The 11636-nt window shown below is 35.5% G+C and overlaps 1 protein-coding gene across 2 annotated transcripts; it reads right to left on the bottom strand.

Annotated features, from left to right (window-relative positions):
• On the bottom strand, positions 1980-11139 carry LOC109711146 (serine/threonine-protein kinase Nek5). Of its 2 annotated transcripts, XM_020234071.1 has the most exons (15): positions 10738-11139; positions 10342-10555; positions 10172-10238; positions 10030-10095; positions 9903-9949; positions 9763-9808; positions 9594-9674; positions 9466-9508; positions 8773-8822; positions 7988-8069; positions 7852-7901; positions 5539-5612; positions 5130-5181; positions 4439-5041; positions 1980-3626 (listed from the first exon to the last, which is right to left on the bottom strand). In XM_020234071.1, the coding sequence occupies exons 2-15, from the start codon at positions 10437-10439 to the stop codon at positions 2271-2273; spliced, it is 2715 nt and encodes a 904-aa protein (XP_020089660.1). In that variant the 5' UTR covers positions 10440-10555; positions 10738-11139; the 3' UTR covers positions 1980-2270. The 2 variants fall into 2 exon arrangements, with proteins under 2 accessions (XP_020089660.1, XP_020089651.1); XM_020234062.1 differs by having other exon boundaries at positions 10342-11139.

Genomic DNA, 11636 nt, shown 5'->3' with positions numbered 1-11636 from the left:
CGATAGTATAGTAGCCGGACTTATATATATATATATATATATATATATATGAATTGAGCTCTAATGCTTTTAAAAGTATCAAGTCATTGGTGCTTGTAAGTTTTTGGCCTTTGGATTAAGGGATGTGCGGTTAGAATAATGTGGGCCCCCTAGGATTGAGTGGATGGTTGGTTGAATAGTATAATTTTCATTAGGTTTAATATTTTTGTTCCCATTCATATCTCAATAAGTTAAATATGTAAGTCAATATTCCATCTGCTCTTACTTAAAATTGAAAATTGTCACTTATGAGGGCCTATGTCAAGTCCAACCGATATAATCTTAGAGCGTATTTGGTTCGTCCATTTTTTATCCAGGAATAGAAATCGGAATGAACGTTTGTGAGTATTTAGTATGCCAGAGTTCGATTTCGATTCCGATTCTCGGGTGAATGAAAATTTTCTAAACATCCCTTTTTTCAATTCAGTTTAGGTGGTCAGATTGAAAGTTGAATCCAGACAAAAAGAATACACTTTAAAAAAAAATATCTCAATTATACTATATATTTTATATTTAAAATTAATTTAATTTTTTGAATTTAATTTTAATTAAAAATTAAATTTAAATTTAGAAATTAAATTTTTATTTCTAGATTTTTATTTAGAAATTAATTAAAATATAAATTCAATCAAGCATTTTGAATTCAATCTATAAATTTAAATTTAAATTTAATTATAAGTTAGAATCTCAATCAAATCAAAAATTAGTTTTATATTTTGAATTGTCCACTCAATATTAAATATTAAAAAATTAAAAAATTATATTTAAACTTTGGCTTATCATTTCAATATTTTGACGTAAATTTTTAATATTTAACTTTTAGTTTGAATTTAAATTATAAATTTAATTTAATATATTGAGGTGCAAGCCTAATTTTAAATTATTTTTTATTTTATATTTTAATTTTATTTTAATTATTTTATGATAATGAATTATTTTTATTATTGAAAATAGGAATCAACCGTACTAATTTCAATTGTTATTTGAACCAAACATATTGAGAGATTTTATTATTCTGTTTCCGATTCTTGTCTATTCCGATTTTAATTTTTATTCCATTTTCCATTTTGAACCAAACACACCCTAAGGTTATATTTGAATGCCGAAATAAACTATTTAAAAATAATTAATTCGCTACGAAATATTTAGTATAATTGAATGAAAAAAAAATTTCCTTCCTGTTGTAATCTATAATCTAATATGATGGCACACTTTACCTACAAGATAATCTATCTTATCCGAAAAAATAATTTGAAGAACAAATATAATATTTAATTCAAGAGATCCAATTACATTCCTCATCTACCAATATGTTCAAATTTCTTAAGTAAATAAGAAGATATACGGACAAAGATATTCATNTTTATCACTTTAGTACCCTGTGGTTTAAAGTGTATCAAGTTAGTACCCCGTAGTTTTGCATTTTATCACTTTAGTACCCTATGGTTTTGATTTTGTATCAAATTAGTACCCTGTGATCTTTTAAACTATAGGGTACTAAAGTGATAAAGTGTGAAACCACAGGGTACTAAAGTGATAAAGTACAAAACCACAACGTACTAATTTGATACACTTTAAACCACAAGGTACTAAAGTGATAAAGTGAGAAACCACAGGGTACTAACTTGATACAATTTAAACCATAGGGTACTAAAATGAAAAAGTGTGAAACCACAGAGGGGCTTTTTGAAGTTTTCCCTAATATTTAATTCAAGAGATCCAATTACATTCCTCATCTACCAATATGTTCAAATTTCTTAAATAAGAAGATATACCGACAAAGATATTCATGCGTCCAAACAAAAGGTAAAAGACTAGGCAAAAGCTCTCCTAAAAAAGCAACAATTTAACAAGTGTTCCCTTCGCTTATTTCTATTCTCAGGAACATTACTACCACTGTTTAACAAGAATCCTATCATACCAAAGAACGTTTCTCAAAATATCATAAAAACATACCATATATAACTCATATTAATCTTACTCGTCCCGCATAAAGTGGATAATGTAAATTCTTCCACCATCCGTTTCAACAAGTCTTTATTTTGTTCACAGATCTGACTATTTACATCATACTCTGCAAAGAATACAAAGAAAAAGAGAAATAGAAGGAAAAGAAAAAAGAAACTGGAGGGTAAACAAGGAGGACACAGATCCACAACAAGCAATAATGCATCTGTAACAATCTCTTAGAGATGAATGAGGGTAAATAAAACAACTGCAAAAAGGGACTCTCACATAGCGCGGCCGGCTTCCTCATTCATCATCCCTTTGAAGCTCTTCGCCAACCATATTGCGGTTTCTCTCGGAGAGACCTTATCCTTCCCGAATGGCTTCAAAACAACGGCGAGCTCTTCAAGCCTATTGTGCTGTAGCAGTTCCGCAGAGAGCTCTAACAACCCCTCAAGTGCCTCAGCTCTCTGTCTAAATGATTTCACATCCAAAGTTTCTTTAGCTGGAGTTTCCTCTTCCTTCGGTCCACCACTCGCCTCCGAAGAAGAATTTGGCCTAACTTCCACTGTGTTTGATTTATTAACATTTTCTGAGCTGTTTGGCTTTTCTTTGATGATATTGGTGGGGGGTCTTAGACTTGGTGAAATGCTTCTAACATCCACATCTTCTCTTACCACATTCAATAGCTTACCCACATCCATGTTGGCGACGCCCATTTCGACACTCTCTACAGCCGTTTGCTGCTCGCTACCAACGCGGAAGCTGCTGTGGCGTATGACGTGTATGACATCGTCGAAAGCCGGGGTTAGATGAGGAGCCACTGTTTTCTCCAATGCCTGATTAGGGATTGATCCTTTCTCCATTGCTGTGTTTTTCGTAGCAGCTGCTACAAAGGGGACGACATCAGTGATGGACGAGAGCAATTCTCTAACGGTGAACTTGTCGTCACCACCACTTTGCATAGCAATGGTGTTCTGCTCCGGCTTACTGAGTGGTAAATCATCTTTACAAACAAATTCTTGATCAGAGTTCGGGAATGATGGTTCTAGAAGGGAGCTCAAGCTCATTTCATCGTTACTATTAGTGCTCTTTTGAAGAACCTCTGCAATGGGTTCTGGACTGGATGAAGGTCTAATATCACGCTCTTCTACAGAAGGAGACCGGGGCTGGGAACACGAGCACGATGAAATCTCAGAAAGCCCAACTTCATTGGTATGCTCGGACTTGCCCATATGTTCCTTGGCCACAATAGGCAGAGATTCCTTGATAGGAAGAGGTTTTACAGCTGAATTGCTTGTTTCAGCATGTTTTACTCCCGAAGGGGTTAAAGAAGGCTTTTCAGGCTCTGGGGATTGGCTGATGATGTTGTTGGGGCTACGGGGGAATGGACTCTTCTCACGCTCAGAAGTCGTCTTGATGGGAACTGGTTTTGTAATTGCTGTATTTGGAGGGCTTGGGCTGTCTGCACCAGCTGGTCTATGGGCAGAAATAGCCGGCCTTTTATGAATACTAGAAGGTGGAGGTCTTTGCTTTGTCTTAGCAGAGATACCATCAGCCACAACATGTTTGATAGGTTCAGTTGGTGATACCATATCATATTTAGGCTTGACTTTCGGAGAAGTGTCAATAATAGGTAACTGCATCAAATGAAAGGCTNAGCTATGATACTTTTACAAGTATCACCATCATGGTGCTATTAGGTTTTAAGCCATTGGATCTACTTTTTGATTATTAATAGCCCTTGGATTAAACACTATTCCACCTACCACCACCTACCACCATCATCTCAACCTCACATCTCTCTATCCAAGGGCTAAAAACACACAAGTATCACCCCCATGATACTTTTACAAGTATTCTAGCCCTACTCTATATATATATATATATATATATATATAGAGAGAGAGAGAGAGAGAGAGAGAGAGAGAGAGAGAGAGAGAGTGAGTCTGGCTAGGGTGCTTTCAAAAGCACCAAGGAGTTGGAGCTACAACCTTTTGGCCATTGGATCAACCCTAACTGCCCTTGGATCATGCATAATGGTGAGCTCCACAAGTAATCACCATTGTTCGCTTTTAATCCAATGGCCCAAAAGGTAAATCTAAGGAAAGCATCACGACCTTGGTGCTTTCAGAAGCATACCAACTGAGTTATACGTGTGTATATATATATATATATATATATATATATATACCCCAAAAAGTGCAGTGGTTACACACACATTGAAAATTTAAATAAAAAAACAAAGCCTCATCTTTAAGTAGGAAGTCATCCAATTAATGAGGAAAATTTGGTTTGGTACTAGAAAATGTTTTTCAAAAATATTTTTGTAAGCAGAAGGATGCATATATGTAAGAAATTAGGTTTCCAAAGGGCATAAAGTTCAGATTTTGCAGAGACAGTCATGCAAATAAGTATCTTTGAAGCAGTAAATATGTAGTTCGGCCCATACCAGATGCTTTCCAGGATTACATGCCTGCGCTTGTTTGGCCAAGTCAAAGTTGGTCTTGACAGGTTCATCTGGTAGCACCTCATTAGACTTTGAACTAGAGGAAGTAGCACTAATGGGTTTGGAGCCCTTAGGGTAAGGTTCCGGAACATTCTTATTGCCAGGAGCACCACCCATCTTTAGACGACTAGCTCTCGCAGGTGAGCTGCTTTCTCTAGGTTTGCTCTCCTCTTTAAAAGCCATTAATATGTTCTTAACAGTCTTTGGTTGCTGATCAACATGTATGCATTTCGCTGAATCTTGTCTCTCTAGTTTGGAACTTGTGGTGTCTTTCTGAACTCCATGATTAGTCAAAACACTTTTTGACTCAACTGACTTGTGATCAGAACTCGGTGGTAGAGCTGATGTGCTTCTCTCACTAGAATGTATGCTGTCCTTGTCACTGCTGGAGATGCTGCTGCTTTGACTTTCGGACATGCTTATCTGACTACTGTTTGAAGTGGGGATGGACTTCTCTGGCGATGGCTTTCCATGTGATGGGTCAGGGAACGGACGGTTTTGATTCACATAAGGTTGCAGATATGGATGTCTTAATATTTCAGATGCCTGTTTATAAATTTAAGAAACATTAGATACACATGGTAAGCGCATGAGGGAGACCGTTCCAAATGGCAGAAGTTAGGAGGAAGCATACATTCGGCCGATGCTCTGGGTTCTTTCTCAACATGCTTTTGATAAGTGTTTTCCTGTATGAAATAGAAGGAAGAATTTTGTCAATATAATTACACCTTACAGTAATTTTATCTTGAGCTAGTTTTTCCTCTTTTTATCCCTTTTTTTTCCAGTGGAAATCACAGCATCCAAGCACTACAATTTCTCATGGTCAAAAAATAACCACAGTTAAAGACTCGGAAACTGTGTTCAAAAGGCCACAGAATTTAATTTTTCAAGTCAATAAGATCAATGATAACAACTTTAAACCACTAAAAATGATGATATATCAAAATGGAGGGCATGCCATAAAGTAAGTACTATTTTAGGACAGTACACAATTCAATCAATTTATCACAATGCAATAAATATAAGGGTGCAAGAATACTCACAAGGAGGAAGAATAGCACGCAGGTAAAGGACCAATGGAAGATCGATTTATCTTACTTATTAATCCAGCCATATCCTAAAATCAACATTGGGCATTACTATAATCAAGGAATGTCTAACAAATTTTTAATATGAAAAGGAAAGTGGAAGTGCAGCATACAGAAAATTCCTTGTATACTAGAAATATAAAAATATTGTCGGATTTACATTTGTTAATGTCCAAATTTGTAGACCTATGATATAGAGTCACAAAAGAGGGCAGTACACCCTAGTTGCATATTATAGAAATTATTTTCACGCATAGAAGTATTGGATCACAATTGTTGACAAATGGGTCTTCTCGTTAAGACAACGATTCCATGAAACACAAGGAATCTGGCTCAGTCTGTATAGAAAATGCTCTAGGAAGCACAGACAAGCCCAACAAAGAGGATCCTACATTTTCCTTTTACTGAATAGGTGAAACAAGAAAGAGAGTAAGAGGGCAGATAAAAATGAACTGTTACTCCCACCGCAATTCATCCTTCTACACTCCAAGTTGCAAATGAGCAAAGGACAACTATCGTTACTATACAAAAATATGACAGATGGGGAAGCAACTTATCAGCTACCCCGGCAGCCAACTATAACTAGAGCTATGACCATAGAGCAAGCAGTAAAGCTCCACTATACAACTTCAGTAATGTCATTAGCAGAGAGAGAGAGAGAGAGAGGAGCATAACTACGATAGTGAGCCCTTATATACCATATTCTCAACTTAGAACTGTAGTATGACATCAAATGAAAGGGAAAGAAGGGGTATTAGAATCTCACATCAATCTACAGATAAATATATCGACTAACCTAGTAAGATACTTTGAATTTTATCTGCTTTTTCTATTCCAGATGGATGGATGTTAGAAGAAAACGAATATGTGAAAAATTATGTCAAGTAACATAATATTACCGAAGCTTAGTACTTGATCAAGACAAAACAATATTTAAACAGTTTTATGATTCACAAACAATCCATATTTGTCTTTTTTCTATTTTCGCTAGCATATCTACCAACTAAAGAAAAGATTTTGCTATTTCCAGAATAAGGGATTTTTCTAATAACTTATGTCATTTGTGTTCCATTCCATTTATAAACTATTGCTGAATAAACCTACTACATATGCGGACTGTCATATACCGTGTGTACCGACGACCCATGGAGACACAACAAGAACACAAGGAAGCCAACTAGTGTCAATATTCTAGGTAGACAAAAGTAGATCAACTATTGTATGTAAATGATAAAGTTCGACAACAACTTCTATCTATTAATTCTTTCTAATGAGAAAGAGCATTCAAATGGTCTTAACTGAACATTAAAATAATAGAAGAAAAAAGAAAGAAAAGATTACACTGATATGATTATGAATTTGATTTTCCATTATACATTTTCCTTTAAATAGTTTTTGTTTTACAATTAGGATAGCAAACTGCACAAGCAGTTGCATGACAGGATAGCTAACAGCATAAGCATCCAAATACATACAGTTATATTACATATGCACTGTCTACTGACTTGACCGTCAGCCCAAACTGCAGCCACCTTCAGAAAATGGTTCTTAATGGCCTCAATTTATCTTGTGACAAGTTGCAGCCACAGACTTAGGTAATAATTTCATAGGTTAATTAATGATTTCAGCAAACAGTAGCATATGTTATAAGCATGCCCAGAATGATTTGATGTTTTCTGCGGAACTCCAAAATGGATCTGAATCTAAGGTCCTAAATAAATTGAAATTTCAAAAACAATTAGAATGGTTATTAAGAAGACACAAAAGTTGCCCCAAATTGACCAAATTAATTTATAGAAAACAACAATTTGTCTGATATATGTCATATCATTTGTCATTCTTTTGTCTCTTTTATAAACTGCAAGTAGAATGGAACATCAGTCTAATATACCAAGATGGTATCAAATCAAGGTTTATTACAACATTTTGGATTCTTTCTATTTTTCTTATTAGTCTGGAAACTTTTCAATCTATATTGGAAATACAAAGCTATGTCAGCCAATACGTTCAAAACCACCAGAAATGAAGCTCTTTGACCCAGATCAAAAATAGAAACCTCGATTTGAGTAGTTAATGAACTCATTATCATTCATATGTTAGAGTAGATTACCAACACACTAACATGTCACTAGTATATATAAGCTTGCAAAGTTGCATGAGACAAGCAAATTTGGAAGGAGAGAAAAATTAGGTATTATTGTCGATTAGTAGCAGTATGCCATAGCTATGCCACAATGATGCAGCTGAAAGGAGATGACAGAGACGTACAAAAGCTTTGAAAGCAGGCCGATGAGCTGCCATCTCATACACACAGCATCCTGTCACACCAAAGCAGACACAAGATAAATAGTTACTCTCAATTCTAAGCATACTTAAAAGCAAAAAAAATTAAAGGCTATCCTACCAAGAGACCAAATGTCTGACTTGAATCCATAGGGAATATCTGCAAGCAGCTCCGGACACATGTAATTTGGAGTTCCAACAACCTGAAAAAGAAAAAAATGTAATACCAACCATAATTTAACAATCAAGGTAATCAAACATTATGCAACCTGATGAACGTATAACTAATTAAAGGTGGTTATAAATAAGCTGACATCATTAGGTAGTTATGCTACACTTATGGCAAAACAATGCCATTTTTGGCAATTTCTATTAATTATTACTGCTGCATAAATAGCAATACAGAAAAGGAAAATGCCTTAGCAGAAACTGGATAAATTCCAATAGTTTCATGTCAGATACTTCTTAAAATGAGGGGTTTAAAATCCAAACAGTAAACTAGACAACTTTAAAAGGACAGCTTCCTATTATGACATGTGCAATCACAGTTCAACAATGTAGTGATGGGCTTAATATAAATATAAAATCTTACTCAAGAACCGCACACGAAAAAACTTACTTAAACCAAGAAGGGAGAGTATCAACACAGTATTTAATATCAAAATAACCTATTCTGATGTGAAAATATGCATGCAAGTACTATAAAATTTCATGCTGTTCAAATTCATTGATGCCAAGCAATAGTTTCGCAAAGGTTTTATTTCGAGAAACAAATGGTATTTTTCATAATCGTATGCATGAGAAGAATATATACTACTTAATTGCTTACGTAAAGAATTAAAACTATGAGAAAGATAATAAGGTGGAAAATTAGAATAGTAGTTATAAAGTAAAGGAAAACCATACAGAGGAAGCTAAGTCATCTGCCTTTAAAGTCTTAGCAAGCCCAAAATCTCCTGCAACATAATTAAAACAAAGTGTTATCAAATTGAGGCAGGAAACGAAAAGAATAAGGGGTGTTTGGTTGCACGTAAAACCGCGGAAAACAATTTTTCACAAAAAAGAGTTTTCGATGGAAAAAAATGTTGTGTTTTCTGATGTTTGGTTTGTAGGAAAAGAAAATTTAAAAAATTAATTTTTTTCGTTTTTATTTTTTATTATATAAAAAAATATATTTTAAGTTTTTGCTAAAGTATATATTACTTATATAGTTAATACCATGCTTTATGCATATATGATGGTACTTATTGCACTATGTATATAACATTAATATATATTATGCTGGGTTCTGTGGAAAACCGAGCTACACAGCTCACATGGTCCACGAGGCCTTGCATGCATCTGTGGACCGAGTGAGTACTCCAAGCCACAGCACTGCATTTTTTTCCCTTCCGTTATCATTTTCCGATCTTTTAGAGAAGAAAATAAAAAACAGGTTTTTCCGCAAAATCCATGAAAGTATTTTATGCAAAAAACTATTTTACAAGCAACCAAATGCTTGGAAATTTGTTTTCCAAGCCGAAAATAATTTTTGGCTCAGTTTTACCACCAACCAAACATCCCTCAAGTAAAAAACATTTCCGATCATGAGCAACTAACCAAGACGAACGTCCTGATCCTTGGTCAGAAATATGTTTGAGCACTACAGGAAATACGCAAAACAAATCACATAAACATTATCAAAAATAGAAAAGCATACAAGTTTTACTTCTAATCTTGGCACGCACCTTAAGATCTCGATGCAAAACAAAGTTGGAATGCAAGTACTCAACAGCCAACAACAGTTGAGCAAACCACTTCAACAGTTTCTGAAGAGCATTAGCAATTATTAACACATTATCAATTAATAAAATTTTCACCAATGTATAACAATAACAACAAAATTCATTGTGCCACCTCCTCAGGAAAGTACGTTCCATTTGATCTCTTCATCAGCTCAGCCCTATTAGATGCCATAAAATCCATAGTAAGGCAAAATGCACGATTTATTGGAAAGGAAAGAGAAAAGAAAGCCCACATTGCCGGAGGACACTCACATATCCCCGCCTTCACAGTATCCAGTGACAATGCAAACATAGCAGCCCTACAATCAAAGCAAAATTTCAACAAAAACAGAACCACAAAGGCGCAAATAAAAATCGAACAAGCTATACAAGATGAAACCTTCTCCACCCAAGCTTCCTTGAACTCGACGATGAAAGGGTGCTGGAGCCGAGCAATGAGAGCCATCTGCAATCAAACTCCACACGAACCATAAGAAATTGTTCTTTACTAACTAAATTCGCAAGAGTTCGTTTTCACTGACCTCTTGATGAGCAGATCTTCTGCAGCGTTCGGTCTGCCTCGCAAGTCGAATCTTCTTTAATACATACCTGAAATCCGAATGATCTCCAAGATATTGAGAAGCGAGAATTTCATACCTAAAAGTAGAGGATGATAACAACTACACATCGGGATAACCCGATTCAAACTTACTTCGTTTTCTCCTGCTTATGATTCACGAGAATCGCAGCCCCGAAGGCTCCCCTGCCGATCTGCTCCATGATCTCATACTGATCCATCCGCGACTCCATCGATTCAATCCCCCACAACAATAAACCAGTGCAAATTTCCAAAGTCGCAGCTTTAAATACTCAAAACCATCGGGTTGTTTTTCGCATCCACCGATCTAATTTCTCACCAACCACCTCTACGTCATGCAAATTAAGGAGCTCAAGTATACATCTCTCTCACTCCGAGATCGAGATCCAACGCTCTAATACAACGAAATCCGTACTAATACTCTCAAAATTTTGGCATTTAATCCGAGATCGGATTGAGATTAGTACTCTTTTGCCCTAATAATCGGATCCGCGTAGGTAAAACCCTTACCGAATCTGATCTCGCGCCATCAACCACCACGCATTGCTCCTATCGTCGCCTCATCGCCTCCGCCGCCTCTTGGATCACCACATCGCCTATCTACGCGTACACTTCGCCATTTTTCGCCGCGAAAGCTCCGTTAAAGCGAATTTGAAGGAGAAAAAAGATCGGATCGACCTTCTAGAACGATCTTTTCGATCTCGTATGAGATTTTTTTTGGCATTTTTGTCGGAGAATGGGATCGAAGAGGGCAATGTGGCTCCCTCTCTCTCTCTCTAATTAGCTCTCGCGCCGGAGCGAGTGAGGGAGGTACTTAGCTCCTTTTTTTTAATTAAGTATTATTATTTTTTTTGGCCATTTTCTCGCGTCGTTTGATCGATTTGGTACTTTTTAAACTATATAGTGGGGATCTGGGAACAGAGAGAGAGAGAGATATGTTGAGCTTTAACCATGGGTTTTAAAAGGGTTAATTGCATCATTAGTTCCCAAGTCACTGACCTTTTCCTTTTTGTCACATTAGTCTCTAACTTTTCTTTTTTTAAAAACATAATTACCGATCGTCCCTAGCGCAAGTGGCAAAGAAATTGGTGGTTGATACACGAGATCCTAGTTGATTCACATTTCTAGCTAAGTTTATTTCTAAATGAAATAAACGAAGCAGATAGCATGCTATCTTTCTCTCAAAAAAAATAATAATTACCAATATACTCGTCAAATCTTTGAAATATTTTATACTCTTTTTTTGTTTCAAATATATTTCTCATATATTTTATATACCCAAAGGATTAAATTCTCAGAATTAAAAAAAATTAAAATACCTCTTTTATTCCTGACTTAAGGACAAATAAGAAAAAAAAACATATATTTTGCCCATATAAAGGCAAATAAGAAAGGGTAAAATAGTATTT

Source organism: Ananas comosus, linkage group 1 (genome assembly GCF_001540865.1).
Source record: "Ananas comosus cultivar F153 linkage group 1, ASM154086v1, whole genome shotgun sequence".
NCBI classification, from domain to species: Eukaryota; Viridiplantae; Streptophyta; class Magnoliopsida; order Poales; family Bromeliaceae; genus Ananas; species Ananas comosus.
Note: the sequence above shows the minus strand (reverse complement) of the source record. Positions and strands in the feature narration are given on the sequence as shown.